At 50.7% G+C, this 18,735-nt stretch overlaps 1 protein-coding gene across 5 annotated transcripts in view; it reads left to right on the top strand.

Moving 5' to 3' along the window:
* ELMO1 (engulfment and cell motility 1) overlaps window positions 1–17,755 on the top strand; it is a 372,993-nt gene extending 355,238 nt beyond the window's left edge. For all 5 annotated transcript variants that reach the window (XM_054177076.1, XM_054177077.1, XM_054177078.1 and 2 more), the window contains 3 exons: window positions 3,967–4,049; window positions 9,839–9,916; window positions 15,874–17,755. In XM_054177076.1, coding sequence (XP_054033051.1) covers window positions 3,967–4,049; window positions 9,839–9,916; window positions 15,874–16,074 — 362 coding nt within the window. In that variant the 3' untranslated portion in view covers window positions 16,075–17,755. The remainder of the gene's footprint in view (window positions 1–3,966; window positions 4,050–9,838; window positions 9,917–15,873) is intronic.
* The last annotated feature ends 980 nt before the right edge of the window (window positions 17,756–18,735 follow it).

Genomic DNA, 18,735 nt, shown 5'->3' with positions numbered 1-18,735 from the left:
ACCCTCCCTGCAGGCTTCATAGAATCCCAGAATGGTAGGGGTTGGAAGGGACCTCTGGAGGTCATCTGGTCCAGCCCCCCTGCTAACACAGAGACACTTAGACCATGTTGCTCAGGCATGCATCCAGGTGAGTTCTGAATCTCTCCAGATGAGGAGACTCCATGGCCTCTCTGGGCAGCCTCTTCCAGGGCTCTGTCACCCTCAAAGTAAAAAGGGTTTCTCCTTAAAGTTCAATTAAAACCTCCTGTGTTGTAGTTTGTCCCCACTGCCCTATGTCCTATCACTGGCCACCACTGAGAAGAGTCTAGCCCCATCCTCATCACCGCCACCAGCACTGATATGATCCCCTCTCAGTCTTCTCTTTTCCAGGCTAAACAGCCCCAAGTCTCTCAGCCTCTCCTCATAAGAGAGATGCTCAAGTCCCCTAACCATCCTTCTGGGCCTCCACTGGACTCCCTCTAGTAGTTCTCTGTCTCTCTTGAACTAGGGAACTCAGAACTGGACACAATACTCCAGGTGTGACCTTACCAGGGCAGAGCAGAGTGGGAGGAGAACCACCCTCAGCCTGCTGGCCCCACTCTTCTCAATGCACCCCAGAACACCATTGGCCTTCTTGGCCACAAAGGCACATTTCTGCCTCATGGTCAACTCACTGCCCACCAGAACTCCAAGGTCCTTCTCCCTGGACCTGCTTTTCAGCAGGTCAAACCCTCACCTACACTGGCACATGGGGTTATTCCTCCCCAGGTGCAGGACTCTACACTTGCCCTTGTTAGACTTCGCAAGGTTCCCCTCTGCCCAACTCTCCAGCCTGTCCAGATCTTGCTGAACTGCAGCACAGCCTTCTGGTGTGTCCACCACCCCCTTCCAGTTTTGTATCACCAGCAAACTTGCTGAGAGTACACTCTGTCTCTTCATCCAGCTCTTGTCTTGCCTTTGAATGGTCCATCAGCTCTCAAACCTACTTGGCAGTGTCAGGACCTCATGGAGACCCAAGGCTCTTGCTTGAGCAGCAGATGGGCCAGACCCACATGTTCCTGGTGCATGCTTGGAGAAGAGGAGGCTCAAAAGAGACCTTATTGCTCTCTACAACTACCTGAAGGGAGGTTGCAGCCAGGTGGGATTTGGTCTCTTCTCCCGGGCAACCAGCACCAGAACAAGAGGACACAGTCTCAAGCTGTGCCAGGGGAGCTTTAGGCTGGAGGTGAGGAGAAAGTTCTCCACAGAGAGAGTTGTTGGCCGTTGGAATGTGCTGCCCAGGGAGGTGGTGGAATCCCCACCCCTGGAGGTGTTCAGAAAAGGCTTGGATGTGGCACTTGGAGCCATGGTTTAGTTGTCAGGAGGTGTTAGGTATTAGGTAATAGGCTGGACTTGATGATCTCTGAGGTCTTTTCCAACCTCTTTGATCCCATGACAGAGCAGCTGCTGCTACAGTTGGAGAAAGATGTGGTTATTTCATGAGTATCTCAGGCTTTTAGGCTACGAAGGATGTGAGATTCACCACAGTGCCACCCACACTAGAGTTTAATTAGGCAGAGTTCAGATGCCTGCAAGATCCAAGATTACAAAACCACACTGTTGTTTGCAAAGGGGCTTGGGAGTTCTGCAGACCACTTTCCAGAGATATTCTGGTGTTCTTTGGATACATCTATATCGAATTCTGAGTTGGCAAGGCCTGAATACGATGCCCAGATTGTCAGCATTTGGGAGCAGGTCAAAGAGAGTAGGTGGGTAAGAGCATGGGGGGCCAAGAGAAGCAGCATAGGACCTTTTGTCTACTCCTTGCCAGGCCTGAATAATTATTATCCCACTCAGAAAATAGATGCAGGGGTTTAAAACCTTTCCACTCTGTGAATGTCACCCCTCTTTCCAGGCTGGCAGAGGTAACAAGCAATGCAGACTCCAGCCAGGACAAAAATGCATCTAGGTGGGTCTGGAAAGTCTCCAGATCAGGAGACTCCACAACCTCTCTGGGCAGCCTGCACCAGGGCTCTGTCACCCTCACTGCAAAGAAGTTTCTCTTGTGTTCTAGCCTGTGCTCATTGTTCTGTTCACTGGGCACCACCACAAAGAGCCTGGCACCTTCATCTTGACAGCTACCCCTCAGATATTGATAGACATTGATCAGATCCCCTCTCAGCCTTCTCTTCTCCAGACTGAACAGCCCCAGAGCTCTCAATCTTTCCTCATAGGAGAGATTTTCAAGCCCCACAAGCTTGAGGCTGGGGAGGGGTCTGGAGCACAGCCCTGTGAGGAGAGGCTGAGGGAGCTGGGGTTGCTTAGTCTGGAGAAGGGGAGGCTCAGGGGAGACCTTATTGCCATCTACAACTACCTGAAGGGAGGTTGTAACCAGGTGGGGGTTGGTCTCTTCTCCCAGGCCCCCAGCACCAGAACAAGAGGACACAGTCTCAAGCTGTGCCAGGGGAGGTTTAGGCTGGAGGTAAGGAAGAAATTCTTCCCAGCAAGAGAGATTGGCCATAGGGATGTGCTGCCCAGGGAGGTGGTGGAGTCACCATCCCTGGAGGTGTTCAGAAAAGGCTTGGATTTGGCACTTGGAGCCATGGTTTAGTTGCCAGGAGGTGTTGGGTGGTAGGCTGGACCTGATGATCTCTGAGGTCTTTCCCAACCTTATTGATTCTATGATCCTCGTGGCTCTCTGTTGGACTCTCTCCAGCAGATCTCTGTCTGTTGCTGTACCCGGCAGAAGAGCAAATCAAATGCATGTCTCATCCTCAATATTTCCATTAGAGTTTGTAAAGACCTGGGCACTAACAGACTTCCCTATTACTCTGCTTTCTAGATCTGTGATGCTTTTGCACAGCCACAAGGCTGATGAATTATGTATAGGTTGTAGAAGCTGTCACTCGCTGCCTGTGGTGGATTATGGAGCAGATAATGTAATTACTGTGGGGAAATTGACTTCCACTTCAAACTCACAGAAATGCAGCTTTCTCTTTTGGTGACCTCACTCTTGACTTTGAGTGGCAGCAGCTTCCAGTGTATCTTTCTTACTCTTTTACATCAGCAAGGCAGACAACACACAGGGTTTAGGTGCATGAAAACTATCCAGAGAGAGATACCTATCTGTATGAAACACTCCTAACCAAAGTAGTCTCAACAGGCAAGAAAAAACATGCTCAGGTTTACTAATCCTGAATGCCTGACATTTCATCAAGACTCACTGGCTTCTATTTTAGCTGTTTTCCTTCCTGCAGCAAGCTGGAAATGGCCAAGGAGGTGGCAGTTTTAACACATTAGGCTCACTTCGTCTCAGAGCCTGTAGCTTTTACACAGAAACACAGAATCAGCCAGGTTGGAAGAGACCTCTAAGATCATCCAGTCCAACCTAGCACCCAACCCTATCTATTCAACCAGACCATGGCACTAAGTGCCTCATCCAGGCTCTTCTTAAACACCTCCAGGGACATCAACCCCACCACCTTCCTGGGCAGCACATTCCAATCTCTCTTTCTGAGAAGGCTTTCTTCCTCACCTCCAGCCTAAAGTTCCCCTGGCACAGCTTGAGACTGTGTCCTCTTGTTCTGGTGCTGCTTGCCTGGGAGAAGAGACCAACCCCCACCTGGCTACAACCTCCCTTCAGGGAGTTGTAGAGAGCAAAAGGTCTCCCCTGAGCCTCCTCTTCTCCAGGCTAAGCAACCCCAGCTCCCTCAGCCTCTCCTCACAGGGCTGTGCTCCAGACCCCTCACCTAGTTAGTTAGTTCTAACTAATTTTCTGAGGTTTGCTTTTCTTTCTCCCTTTCTTCCTTTCTTTCCCTCCCTTCCTCCCTTCCTTCCTCCCTTCCTCCCTCCCTCCCTTCCTTCCTCCCTTCCTCCCATCCTCCCTTCCTCCCTTCCTCCCATCCTCCCATCCTCCCTTCCTCCCTTCCTTCCTCCCTCCCTCCCTTCCTCCCTTCCTCTTTCTTTCTTTCACTCATTCTTTCTTTCACCCTGTCTTTCTTTCTGCAGTGCCAGTGGCAGATATCAAAGCTGTTGTGACTGGGAAAGACTGCCCTCACATGAAGGAGAAAGGAGCCCTTAAACAAAACAAGGTAAGCTTCTCAGACTGTCATGAACGTGCACCCTGCTTGTCGATTCAGCCCTGCCTGGAGGCGTACTGGAGTTCTGCCTCCCAGCCTGACCCCTTGCACACTGTGGTGGCTTGAATTTACCCCCCAGAATAACATTTGCCAGACCAGCTCAGCTGGAAGCAAATGAGGCCTCTATTTACAAGCAAAACTGCAGTCTGGAAATGTGGGATGCAAAGAATATGCACCAAATACACAATTTACAAACAGCACAAGAACCCCCCTGGACAAAACCAGGGGGCTGCCAACAGCTTCCCCCTCCCTGCTCCTTTCCCTCACCCTATACGAGGTAAGAGAGAGAGAGGAGCAGAGAAGCTGTTGGTACTTAGCCACAACACAGAATGCACCCAGGGCCGGGCACAGCCAAGCACTAGCTGCCAGCTGCTGTCAGCTAGAGCGAAGGAGCTGAAAAGAGAGAGTCAGTTCACACAACTAACTCTATGTCACTTAGCAGACCATGGGATCATTTAGACCTTGTCATTGTTTTCCTTTTGCAACCAATGGTCAGTTATTTCCATTCTCCCACTCTTTGTTCAAGATCTGTGGAGAATTTTTCCTGGCTGTCCTAAAACTGCCTTCCACACATGGTTTGTTTTCACCTCAGAGCACAGGAGTTAAGTCAGTGGGGACAAGCTCCCCTCCTTCACTCGGATCTCATGGTGGATGTGTATCGTGGCATCCCCAGAGCACATCAGGAGAGTCCACATCCAAGTGCCAGGTTCTGCACATTGGCCACAGCAACCCCATGCAGTGCTACAGGCTGGGGTCAGAGTGGCTGGAGAGCGGCCAGGCAGAGAGGGACCTGGGGGTACTGGTTGATGGTAGGCTGAACATGAGCCTGCAGTGTGCCCAGGCAGCCAGGAGGGCCAATGGCATCCTGGCCTGCATCAGGAACAGCGTGGCCAGCAGGAGCAGGGAGGTCATTCTGCCCCTGTATGCTGCACTGGTTAGGCCACACCTTGAGTCCTGTGTCCAGTTCTGGGCCCCTCAGTTTAGGAAGGAGGTTGACTTGATGGAAGGTGTCCAGACAAGGGCAACAAAGTTGGTGAGGAGTCTGGAGCACAGCCCTGTGAGGAGAGGCTGAGGGAGCTGGGGTTGCTTAGCCTGGAGAAGAGGAGGCTCAGGGGAGACCTTCTTGCTGTCTACAGCTCCCTGAAGGGAGGTTGTAGCCAGGTGGGGGTTGGTCTCTTCTCCCAGGCACCCAGCACCAGAACAAGAGGACACAGTCTCAAGCTGTGCCAGGGGAGGTATAGACTGGAGGTGAAGAGAAGGTTCTTCCCAGCAAGAGAGATTGGCCATTGGACTGTGCTGCCCAGGGAGGTGGTGGAGTCACCATCCCTGGAGGTGTTCAAAAAGGATTGGATGTGGCACTTGGAGCCATGGTTTAGTTGTCAGGAGGTGTTGGGTGATAGGTTGGACTGGATGATCTCTAAGGTCTTTCCCAACCTTACTGATTCTATGATTCTCTTCTCCAGCCTATCTTTGTAGGAGAGGTGCATCTTTGTGGTCCTTGCCTGGACCTGCTCTAACAGCTCCACATCTTTGTCCCCCAGGTAGTGCCTCACAAGAGCAGATGGAGAGAATCACCTCCCTCTCCCTTCTGCCATGCTGCTTTTGGTTGGCTTTCTGGTCTGCAAGTGTACTTTGCCAGCTCATGCTGAGCTTCTCAGCCACCACCTCTTTGAAGTCCTTCTCTGTCCATTCTCTGCCCAGCCTGTATTTGTGTTTGGGATTACCCAGGTGCAGGCCCTTGCCACTTGTCTGTGTTGGATGCTCAGCATCAGTTGAGCATACATCTAGGTAACAGTTACTTGAAACTGAGACATCTTGAGTGCAGAAAAGAAAGAGATTGTGCTGAACAAAAGAGTGAAGTGAAGACTTCCTGCTTCAATGCCTAAAGTGAAATGCATGCCTTTAGTCTACTGGGAGCAAAACAGTGATGGGAACCATAGAAAAGACACAACAGCAGCACACAGCTGCTGCTGATGCTGCAGCTTCAGAGCTGCAACTTTGCCTTCCTTCACTCCATGCAGGTGTGCAGAGCATTCTTTGTGGTTGTTTCTGGTGTAGCTTGAGGTCTGTGAGGAAGCCATCATCTCCTTTCAGCCTTGGCTTTGCATGATTGGAAATGGAAAAGCCAAGAGAGGGGAGCTGTAACCTGACATTGCAGGCTTCTGACTCAGGGCACCAACACACACAGTAGTGACTTGCATATGACTCCCACCTCGTGTTACAGCTGAGCCATCAGCTGCATTTGGCTGGGACATTTATATGATGCATATAACATGTTTTTAGTGCTTCCTTGCTCAGAATCACCTCTCCCTGATGGGAGCAGAGCTAGCTAGGGGTGCTTGACAAACCAGCCAGTCCAAGCACTGAGAACACCAGCAATGTGGAGGGCCAGCTCCTTAGGTTTCCATTTTCCTTGAGGCTTTGCTGTGCATGAGATGATAGAGACACTGACCCCTGGAAGCTGTCATTCCTGAACCTTTAGTTTCCAGAGCAGCCAGCAAAGAAGTGGAACTGGATCCAGGGCTGCCAAACTCCTACATTCTCCCATAAGGGGAAGCTTGGTGCCCTAAATTTAGCTCTCTCATTTTCTGCCTGACTGGGAATGACCAAGCTTGTGGCTCCCTGGAATATTCCACTTTCAGGCAGGGATTTTCTCTCTTTTTCCTTTCTTTGAGATGAACAGGAACTTTCAGCCCTTGACATTTCCCAAGGGACAGATACTGAGGGGGCCAGGCCTGAGGGATTGTTGCTGACCCTCATGAAACTCAGGAACAACAGAGCAGAGCAGAGCAAGCCCTTTTTTTGCAGTGCTACATCTCATTGCACAACCTCAGTTGCATAACTTGGCATGTTCTGGCAGTAATTTATAACACCCTGTGAGGAGCTAATGCCAGGCTTGTGTAGGCAGAGGTAAATTTGTTCCTGTAATGAGGGACATCACTCTTAATAAGGTGTGGCTGAGAGACATGCCTAAAACACAAAAAGGCTGTGTGAGCTGGGAGCCATTTGTCTGCTGCCTGTGCCAGGCCTATCAGCATCTGCAGCTTCCATGGGGATTTAACACAGACTCCATCTCCCATGGCCTGGCAATGCAGCAAGTGGGACCAGGACAGCTTAGGAGCTGCACTGCTGGAAAGCAGCTCCATGGAGAAAGCCCTGGGAGTGCTGGTGGACAGCCAGTTCTGCATGGGACAGCAATGTGCCCTGGTGGCCAAGAGAGCCAATGGCATCCTGGGGTGCAGCAAGGAAACTGGCCAGCAGGGCTAGGGAGGTTCTCCCCCTCTACTCTGCCCTGCTGAGGGCACAGCTGCAATACTGTGTCCAGTTTTGGGCTCCCCAGTTGAGGAGAGACAGAGACCTGCTGGAGAGAGTCCAAGGGAGAGCCAGGAGGATGATTAGGACTTGAGAATTAGATGACTTGAGAATCTCCCCTATGAAGGGAGACTGAGAGCCCTGGGGCTGAGAAGAGAAGGCTGAGAGGGGATCTGATCAATGTCTGTCAATATCTGAGGGGTAGGGGGCAAGTGGAGGGGGCCAAACTCTTTTCAGTGCTGTGCAATAGTAGGACAAGAAACAACACATTCAAACTTGAACATAGAAGATTTCACCTCACCATGAGGAGAAACTTCTTTCCAGTGAGGGTGACAGAGCCCTGGAGCAGGCTGCCCAGAGAGGTTGTGGAGTCTCCTTCTCTGGAGACTTCCCAACCCCACCTGGATGCATTCCTGTGCAGCCTGCCCTGGGTGATGCTGCTCTGGCAGGGGGTTGGACTGGATGATCTCTGGAGCTCCCTTCCAACCTCTAATGTACTATGAGACTGTGGTAACTGAACTCAAGGAGACCAAGAACATTCTCCATGAGAAGCCTGATCTCTGGTCATGCAAGATCATCCCCAAGGCTTGCAAGTTCTTGGGCTTTCAGGAAAGCTCACTGCCTGCTGACATCACTTTGGCACCTTTTCAATTCCAATGCTGAGGGGGGAAAAAGGATGATCCTTTTTTTTTCCTCCCCTTTCCTGAGGTTCTTTTGGAACTTTCAGTACCCTGGAGAGTTCAGATTGACAGGCTGCTGATTCTGCTCCAGGCAAAACCATGATGACAGAAATCTGTGGAGAAAGAGGCATTTAATGATTTTCCAGGGGTGGAAAAAAAACCCCCACCACAAAACCAACCCAAAATCAAACCCAAACCCAAACCAAAAGAAAACCACTCAAGTATATCCCAGGAGAATAACTCTCCTGGCAAGACTTTTAACCTGGGGGATCAAACCTTGCAGAATTTGTGAGTTAGAATAGAATAGAATAGACCAGACCAGGTTGGAAGAGACCTTCAAGATCATTACATCCAACCCATCATCCAACACCACCTAATCAACTAATCCAGGGCACCAAGCACCCTAGCAAGTTTCCTCCTGAACACCTCCAATGATGGTGACTCCACCACCTCCCTGGGCAGCCCATTCCAATGGGCAATCACTCTCTCTGTATAGAACTTCTTCCTAACATCCAACCTAAACCTCCCCTGGAGCAGCCTGAGACTGTGTCCTCTTGTTCTGGTATTGGCTGCCTGGGAGAAGAGGCCAATCTCTGCCTGTCTACAACCTCCCTTCAGGTAGTTGTAGAGAGCAAGAAGGTCTCCCCTGAGTCTCCTCCTCTCCAGGCTAAGCAACCCCAGCTCCCTCAGCCTCTCCTCACAGGGCTGTGCTCCAAGCCCCTCACCAACTTTGTTGCCCTTCTCTGGACACCTTCCAGCAATTCAACATCTTTCCTAAACTGAGGGGCCCAGAACTGGACACAGGACTCAAGGTGCGGCCTAACCAGTGCAGTGTACAGGGGCAGAATGACCTCCCTGCTCCTGCTGGCTACACTGTTCCTGATGCAGGCCAGGATGCCATTGGCCTTCTTGGCCACCTGGGCACACTGCAGGCTCATGTTCAGCCTACCATCAACCAGCACCCCCAGGTCCCTCTCTACCTGGCCGCTCTCCAGCCACTCTGACCCCAGCCTGTAGCTCTGCATGGGGTTGCTGTGGCCAATATGCAGAACCTGGCACTTGGATGTGTTCAATCTCATGCCCTTGGACTCTGCCCATCTGCCCAGCCTGTCCAGGTCCCTCTGCAGAGCCTCTCTACCCTCCAGCAGATCAACTCCTGCCCCCAGCTTGGTGTCATCAGCAAATTTACTGATGATGGACTCAATGCCCTCATCCAGATCATCAATAAAGATGTTAAAGAGCATGGGGCCCAGCACTGATCCCTGGGGCACACCACTAGTGACTGGCTGCCAGCTGGCTGTGGCACCATTCACCACCACTCTCTGGGCTCAGCCCTCCAGCCAGTTCCTAACCCAATGCAGTGTGCTCCCATCCAAGCCATGAGTTTGATCTCTGCCAGTTGAAAGAAACCCCCAGAACTGTGGCTTTTCATGGAGAGTGTGCTGCAGAGGTGCCAGCTGTGCACTGCATTGATTTGTAGCCCCCACTGTTGCCTAGCTCCAGTTGAAACCCAAATGCTGAAGTAATCTGTGTCCAAAGGAGCTGGGCAGCACTGAGGGGGGTGAGTTTGATTTGACTGAGCACCTGTGGTAGGGTTCTTGCTGTGCCAGTCTGTTGCAGTGGCCAGGCAGGAGCTATTTTTCCACTTCTTTGGGGGAGTAACTGGGGTGGGGGGGAAAAAAGGCAGAGCTGCCAGTGTGAGTGCCTCCCTCCTCCTGCATTAACCCATGGTTCTGTGTGCCCTTGCAGGAGGTGCTAGAGCTTGCCTTCTCCATACTGTATGACTCCAGTGGCCAGTTGAATTTCATCGCTCCAGACAAGCATGAGGTAAGTCAAGTTCAGGGTACAGAAACTTCTTTGGAGTCCTCTTGCCCCTGCCTCTGCCCCTGTGCTCAGCACTGGTTAGCCCACACCTTGAGTCCTGTGTCCAGTTCTGGGCCCCTCAGTTTAAGAAGGACACTGAGACACTTAAACCTGTCCAGAGAAGGGCAGCGAGGCTGGGGAGGGGTCTGGAGCACAGCCCTGTGAGGAGAGGCTGAGGGAGCTGGGGTTGCTTAGCCTGGAGAAGAGGAGGCTCAGGGGAGACCTTCTTGCTGTCTACAACTACCTGAAGGGAGGTTGTAGCCAGGTGGGGGTTGGTCTCTTCTCCCAGGCACCCAGCACCAGAACAAGAGGACACAGTCTCAAGCTGTGCCAGGGGAGGTTTAGGCTGGATGTTAGGAAGAAATTCTTCCAGCAAGAGAGATTGGCCATTGGAATGTGCTGCCCAGGGAGGTGGTGGAGTCACCATCCCTGGAGGTGTTTAGGAAGAGCCTGGCTGAGGCTCTTGGTGCCATGGTTGAGTTGATTAGATGGTGTTGGGTGGTAGGTTGGAGTGGATGATCTCAAAGGTCGTTTCCAACCTGGCTAATTCTGTGTTCTGGTTGCTATCTGGCACCAGCCAGCTTTATCAGAACATGAGAGTGGTTGTCCTGGTGCAGAGTGCAGGTCCATCTAAACCTGTGCCATGTCTCACCACACACCTAAAGCACAGGGGTTCTGCAATTATCATGATCACCTAAGCCACAGAAGGAACATTTTCTGTTTGCATGTCTCAGGGCACATGGGGGGCCAAGGTCAGGAACAGTATTTCTAAGCCCAGCTGCAATATTAACCATAAGTAAAAGAAAGAAGAGAGCTTGGGCAGAGCTCACAGTCTCCACAGACCTTGCTCAACCTTTCCTGATGTAATAAAGATTTTTTTGTGCCCTGGCCTGATCTACCACAAAGGATTTTTACTGCCTGTTCATTCCAGTGAACTAGCCAAGCTCTTAAAGAATCACTGCCAGCCTCAACTCATCTTGATGATGTGAACATAATCAGGGGAGGTTATAGCATTCTTGGGTCTCAATTTCAGCCACAACTACATGAGCATCATCTCCATCAGGGCTGCCGATTTTGTGAGTGAGTTTAGACACCAAACAAATCAAATAACACAGAGCCGCTGGAGTGAGTCCAGAGGAGGGCTGTGAAGATGATCCAAGGGCTGGAGCAGCTCTGCTGTGAGGACAGGCTGAGGGAGCTGGGGGTGTTCAGCCTGGAGAAGAGAAGACTCTGGGGGGGACCTTAGAGCTGCCTTCCAATAGCTGAAGGGATCCTACAGGGAGGCTGCAGAGGGACTTTACGTAAGGGTGTCCAGAGACAGGACATGGGGGAATGGTTTGAAGCTGAAGGGGAGTGGGTTCAGACTGGAGCTTAGGAAGAAGTTCTTCAGGAGGAGGGTGGTGAGACACTGGAACAGGCTGCCCAGAAAGGTACATAACAATTTCAGGTCCAGCATACAGGGTTTTATCAAGTGCCTCTACAGTCCTTGTGCTTGTAGACAAAGCTTTGATTGTAGAAATCAAGTGTGTCCTGAAACCAAAGTGGAATTAGGAGCACAGGATGATTCAGGTTGTAAAGGACCTTAAGAGTGTCCCCAGTTCAATGTCCTGCTCAAAACAGGTCACTGATGAGCTCAGACCAGGTTACTCAGAGCTGCATCCAGATGGATCACAGAATCGCAGAATGTTAGGGGTTGGGAAGGACCTCCAGAGGTCTTTGAGTCCAACCCCCCTGCCAGAGCAGGATCACCCAAGAGCAGGTCACACAAGAACACAACCCAGGTAGCTTTGAAAGTCTCTAGAGAAGGAGACTCCACTGCCTCTCTGGGCAGCCTGCTCCAGGGCTCTGTCAGCCTCACTGTCTGGATGGAGCCTGCACAACCTTTCTGGCTTTTTGGTTCCCCTGACCTGACTCCCAAGGTACTCCTTCAAAATCTCATTAAGTGATCCAGTATCATTGAGATCTGGCTTCCACTCTTGCACACCAAGGCTTGTCAGTGCCCTTAGCCATCTGTTGGAGCTCACTGCCAGCCAGAGGATTCAGCACTGTGAGATCAGTCCTTCCTATATTTGGTTATCACTTAAATACCAATAACTGGTTTCAGCTTTACAGCAGAAAGGTAGATTAATCTCATCCTTGATTTTTTGACAGAGAAACTGATGAGGGACACTGCAATTAGGGCTCATTTGAGTGTTATGAGCATTAATCTGTAGGAAATTGGGTAGGGTTTTTTCCAGTGGTTCTTAAGTCTGTTTTGCATATTAAAAAGGGAAAAGCAGCTCCTGAATCAATGCCTCTGTTTGCCTACCCTCTCATTAGGATTTCTCTCTGCTCAGAATGTACAGGAATTTAATTAGACATGCTTGCCAATGTGGAGCTCAGAGGCCATTGCACTCAGCTGAATTATGGCCAGAGCTTGGTTTCTCTGGGTCCTGAATCAGTTCTGTCTGGAAGGGACAGAGAACTGCAGTTGTGCTGGCTGGCTCCTTGAGATTCCTCCTCAGAGAAGGTTCTGGCCCCCCTCACAGAGCAGGTGATGGACAAGTTACATCAAGGGCTGCATCTGTTGAACAGATCTGCTGCATCTCCTGTGTCCCCAGCAGATGCCTTTGCCTTTCTGCTCCTTTCCTCATAGTGAGTTCTGGGAAGACTTCCCCAAAGAAAGATCTCAACTCCATCATAAAGAAAGAAACTAAAACCAGTCTGTTCAAAGAGATCATCACACTTCTAGGGCAGATTCTTTCTTTCCCTGGCATTCTGCAAGCACTCCACAAACACTTTAGAAGTCTTCAGTGACGCAATTGGACAGCTGGATTGTTTACTTAGTTCTTGTTAGCAGGACAATCCTGAACCCTGAAGTCTCTTCTGTAATGCTAATCTCATTTTGAAGCTGCAGCTTGGTTTGCCAACGCCCTGGGTGAGATCCTAGCCCTGCTGCTGCTGTCACAGAATCACAGTACCTCAGTCTCACAGTACATTAGAGGTTGGAAGGGAGCTCCAGAGATCATCCAGTCCAACCCCCCTGCCAGAGCAGCATCACCCAGGGCAGGCTGCACAGGATTGCATCCAGGTGGGGTTGGAAAGTCTCCAGAGGAGACTCCACAACCTCTCTGGGCAGCTTGCTCCAGGGCTCTGGCACCCTCACTGGGGAGAAGTTTCTCCTCATGTTGAGCTGAAACCTTCTCTGTTCCAACTTTGTCTCCATTGTTCCTTGGCTTATTGCTGTGCACCACCCAAAAGAGCTTGGCCCCCTCCACTTGACCCCCACCCCTCAGATATTGATAGACATTGATCAGATCCCTCTCAGCCTTCTCTTTTCCAGACTAAACAGCCTCAGGGCTCTCAGTCTCTTTTCATGGGGGAGACACTCAAGTCCCCGAGGCATCCTCCTGGCTCTCTCTTGGACTCTCTCCAGCAGGTCTCTGTCTCTCCTCAACTGGGGAGCCCAAAACTGGACACAGTATTGCAGCTGTGCCCTCAGCAGGGCAGAATAGAGGGAGAGAAGAACCTCCCTAGCCCTGCTGGCCACACTTTCCTTGCTGCACCTCAGGATGCCATTGGCTCTCTTGGCCACCAGGGCACATTGCTGTCCCGTGCAGAACTGGCTGTCCACCAGCACTCCAAGGGCTTTCTCTGTTTTGTTCCTGCCTGAAATGGGTTGACTTTCACTCTGGATGTTGATCTGTCGTACCCAGCCTATCTTTAATTCCTGCCCTTTTTTCCTGGATGAAGATGTGCCCCAAGAGGACATTTCTCCTTCTTCCTTAATAATCCTCATCTCTGCTGTAGGATGAAGTCAGCCATGCCTATCATTGAGCTGGGTGGTGTCATACAGCAAGTGGTCAGCTGCATTTCAAATCCATTTCTTTGGCATGAAATCCAGCAGAAGTATTTGCAAGATAAGAATGCAGCTGTGCTTCATTTCATGTTCTCCTGCAAACTAGGACACCAGTGCATGATTGAGATCTTTTCTTTTCAGCTGAGAGCATTTGAGTGCTTCTGTTCCTAACTGAATCAATGGCTTGTAGTTGTAAAATGAAAGTGACTTGTGGGATAGAGGTTGAGTCCAGATCAGCAAGCTCCCTTGGGTTTGCTGCTGGCTTAATGTGGTTATTCCAGCTCATGGTTATCACCAGCTGGCAGCTGCTGGAAAAAGATGGCATCTTCTAGTAGGAAAAGGCTGATGGTAAGAAAGAGATGTTAGAGGCCAGTTCAGCATTGGTGGCATTGAGAATCACACCAGGTACTTTGGCAGCTCATTTTCATCAAGGAGACAGCGTGGGCTGGCTCCAGAGTTTTCACAATGGTAGTTCATAGAAGCAGGCACAGATATGTAAGGCTGTCCAGGGGGGTTGTGGAGTCTCCCCCTCTGGAGATATTCAAAACCCTCCTGGATGTGTTCCTGTGTGACCTGCTCCAGGTGATCCTGCTCTGGCAGAGTGGTTGGACTGGATGAGCTTTTGAGGTCCCTCCAGGGTGTGTTCCTGTGTGACCTGCTCCAGGTGATCCTGCTCTGGCAGGGGGGTTGGACTGGATGAGCTTTTGAGGTCCCTCCAGGGTGTGTTCCTGTGTGACCTGCTCCAGGTGATCCTGCTCTGGCAGAGGGGTTGGACTGGATGAGCTTTTGAGGTCCCTTCCAGCCCCTAACATTCTGTGACTCTGTGACTTGTGTAGGTCAGTTGGTCTGTTGGAAGGCAAACCATGACAAAGCTGGACAGTTGTACAGGACTCCTCATGCAAAGAATCAGGGAGATTTGGTTGTCTTGGCATTAAAAGCTTGGTGTAAGATAATCAGGATTTTGGGGGTAAATACTGAGGAAAAACTATTTCATTATGAGGGTGCCAGAGCCCTGGAGCAGGCTGCCCAGAGAGGTGGTGGAGTTTCCTTCTCTGGAGAGATTCCAAACCTGCCTGGATGCATTCCTGTGTAACCTGCCCTGTGTGATGCTGCTCTGGCCGGGGGGTTGGACTCAATGATCTCTGGAGGTCCCTTCAGGCCCCTAACACTCTGTGATTCTGTGCAAGGGAGGGGGAGGAAGAAATACCTGCAGAGGTTGGTTGTCCCATGTTAGGCATTTCCCCCTCCCCATAATTATTGAGGAATCTTTAGCAAGAAGCTTGCAGGAGACAGCAGATTGCCAAACAAATGGATGCTGCTCTTTCTCCCTGATTTTAGGCAGTTGGTTTATTCCATTTCCATTCTTTTTCCACATCCATGTTTTTCTATTTCCACTTTCCATCTCATTGGGACTGAGCTGTGGGACTCAGTGGGATGCTCCTGCTTCCTGATACCAGCAGTTCTGGGCCCCTCAGTTTAAGAAGGGCATTGAGACACTTGAACGTGTCCAGAGAAGGGCAATGAGGCTGGGGAGGGGTCTGGAGCACAGCCCTGTGAGGAGAGGCTGAGGGAGCTGGGGTTGCTTAGCCTGGAGAAGAGGAGGCTCAGGGGAGACCTTAGTGCTCTCTACAGCTCCCTGAAGGGAAGTTGTAGCCAGGTGAGGGTTGATCTCTTCTCCCAGGCAAGCAGCACCAGAACAAGAGGACACAGTCTCAAGCTGTGCCAGGGGAGGTTTAGGCTTGATCTTGGAAAGAAATTCTTCCCAGCAAGAGAGATTGGCCATTGGAATGTGCTGCCCAGGGAGGTGGTGGAGTCACCATCCCTGGAGGTGTTCAAGAGAGGATTGGATGTGGCACTTGGAGCCATGGTTTAGTTAGTCATGAGGTGTTGGGTGATAGGTTGGACTTGATGATCTCTGAGGTCTTTTCCAACCTTACTGATTCTATGATTCTAGTAAACCAATTCCACCTCATCTCAGGTCCCCTTGTAAGCCTTTGTGGGAGCAGTGACCAGGCCAGAGAAGCAGTTTTGTGTGCAGGAAATGTACTAATGACCCTTTTTCCCCCCGCTGTCTCCCGGGCAGTACTGCGTGTGGACCGACGGGCTGAACGCCCTGCTGGGGAAGGACATGCTGAGTGACCTCACCCGCAACGACCTGGACACGCTGCTCAGCATGGAGATAAAGCTTCGCCTCCTCGACCTGGAGAACATACAGATCCCAGATGCCCCCCCACCCATCCCAAAGGAGCCCAGCAACTACGACTTTGTTTATGACTGTAACTGAGGCTGCTGCTGGGAACTCGCTTGGAAACTGGAAATACTGTAACTGGAGAGAGAGAGATTCAAACAAAACAAACCCCAGAAGAGTGTGAGGGGAAAACAAACAAACAAACAAACAAACAAAAGGAGAGTGTGAGGGGAAAACAAACAAACAAAAGGAGAGTGAGAGGGAAACAGACAAACAAGAGGCAGCCCACTTGTGCACCTTGGATCTCGGCTTTGGAGAGGAGTGTCGAAACACTTGCGTTCTGACCCGGTCCCTGCACCCCTTCCTTTCCCCATTCCCATCTTCCCCATTGCTCATCCAAATCCACACTGCTTTAATTAACTTGTACTTGCAGGCCCCAGGCCTGGCTGGAGGGCAGAGGCTGCCACTCAGAAGCACCCTCCCCAGGAGGTTTTTTACATTTTTAATACTGGAACAGACAATTCTCAACAAGAGGATGACGCTGTCAGACTGCGCGCCTGTGACACCCCCTCAGCAGGGCAGAGGCTTTAACTGGAAGGAGGAGGAGGAGGAGGAGGAGGGAGGTAGGGAGCAGAAGCAGCTACTGTAAGCAGGAAGATTTTTTTTTTTGTCTCCCCAGACACTCCCCAGGAGTCTGCTCACAACCGAGTCCCACGCAGCGCCCAGAGCCACCGGCCGCTCCCCAGTGCTTGCTCCGCTCCTCGCTGCCATCGTTCCTGCCGCTTTCACCTCCACTCTTGCCACCAGCATCCACCCAACTGATGGGCTCCCAGAGCAGAAGGCCTGCAGATTATTTTCCTTTGCTGTACCATACTCTGTGATGCTGCAACAGCTTTCAACTTCTTTTTCTTCCCAGCTAGCTCCGCGCTAGCAGATCGCTTGCACCAGCTCTGCGCATCCCATCCTCCACTCCTCGCTGCCATCGTTCTTGCCGCTCTCACCTCGACTCTTGCCACCAGCATCCACCCAACTGATGGGCTCCCAGAGCAGAAGGCCTGCAGATCATTTTCTTGTGCTGTACCATACTCTGTGATGCTGCAACAGCTTTCAACTCCTCTCTTCTTCCCAGCTCCCCACTAGCTCCACGCTAGCAGATTGCTTGCACCAGCTCTGCGCGTCCCATCCTCTGCTCCTCACTGCCATCATTCCTGCCGCTCTCACCTCGACTCTTGCCACCAGCATCCACCCAACTGATGGGCTCCCAGAGCAGAAGGCTTGCAGATTATTTTCCTTTGCTGTACCATACTCTGTGATGCTGCAACAGCTTTCAACTTCTTTTTCTTCCCAGCTCCCCACTAGCTTCACGCTAGCAGATCGCTCACACCAGCTCTGTGCGTCCCATCCCATCCCTCCAGCATTCAGTTGCCCCTACAATTGGCTTGGGCTCTATTCAAAAGAGATTTCTCATTCTTTATTCTTTCCTTTCCTTGGCCCAAAGTTCAGCAGTCATTTACACAGATGAATTAGAGCTGCCAGCCATCCAGGTTTACACTGCTGCAGTGTTAGAAGTTTGCAAGGGATCTCGGGTTTGGGGTCGGGGTTTGGTTTGGTTTCGTTACGGGTTCTGAGTTTTTGTTGTTTTAACTTTATTTTGCCAACCAAATATATTTAATTGAGAAGCTGATTTCACTGAGAGTACTTTTTTTTTTGGGGGGGGGGGGAGGGGGAAACATGATATTTTTACTCCATTTCCATTTGGAACATTTGCCCTGGAGGGGAAAAAGAAAAAACCAACAAACAAAACCACACAAAAGTGAAATTAAATAAAATGAAATAAACCAAACCAAAACAAAGCAAAATAAAACAAAACAAAGCAAAACAAAACAAAACTAAATGAAACAAAATCTAATAAAATAAAACATGTTTTCCTTCAACTTCACTGTTGAATAAAAATCTGAGTTGTGATGATTCTTGGAACTCTGTCTTTCTTCTGAAGTTGTCTTTTGTTCTCTCTGGTTCCGGGCGGTTCTGAGGTGTTTGGTACAAAAGAGGAGAGGGGAAGGTGAAACCTTTCTTGTCTGTGTCTGGTTTCATTTGCTTCTTTGGGTTCCTGGCACTTCTGAGGTGTTTGGTACAATAGAGGAGAGGGGAAGGTGAAATCTTTCCTGTCTGTGTCGGATTTCATAGTTGGAGGGGGTCCTGGGGGGTAGGGGATGGAGGTAGAGTCACATTTCTTTACCAGACACTGCCTCTGCCTCTTGTGTGAAGACAAGACTCGGAGCAGAGAACTGGAGTGGGTTTATTGATCTCCCTCCCCCAGCTGGCTGACTTGGCTGTGCCTAACCTCTGTTTTTTGTTCGCAGACTGCAGAGCTGGAGCTTCAGATGGGTGTTGCTCCTTGTCAACAGAGACACCTTTCACTCCTCACTGATAAGAGCCACGGGCTGCTGGCTCAGGGGCAGCTGGGTGCCATGATCTTAGCAAGAAGGCTTCTGTGTGACAATCAAAAGGCAGCAAACAATAAATCTTCTCCTCCAGGGGACAACTTGAGCAGGAAGGAGAGATTAGGTTTGCCTCCCCAATTAAGGTGAGTGCCTCTCATTGCGCCCTGAGAGCCCCAGGGGAGGGGGTGGGAGACGAGCTGGCAACCCAAGCCTCTCTTCTTACCAACCCTTGTTTTGTGTCCGTCCTCATTACCCTGAGGTACATGGACCACACATGGGCAATGCTGGGGGGTTCTCGAGCTCTGTCACTGTG

Source organism: Dryobates pubescens, chromosome 38 (genome assembly GCF_014839835.1).
Source record: "Dryobates pubescens isolate bDryPub1 chromosome 38, bDryPub1.pri, whole genome shotgun sequence".
NCBI lineage: Eukaryota > Metazoa > Chordata > Aves > Piciformes > Picidae > Dryobates > Dryobates pubescens.
Note: the sequence above shows the minus strand (reverse complement) of the source record. Positions and strands in the feature narration are given on the sequence as shown.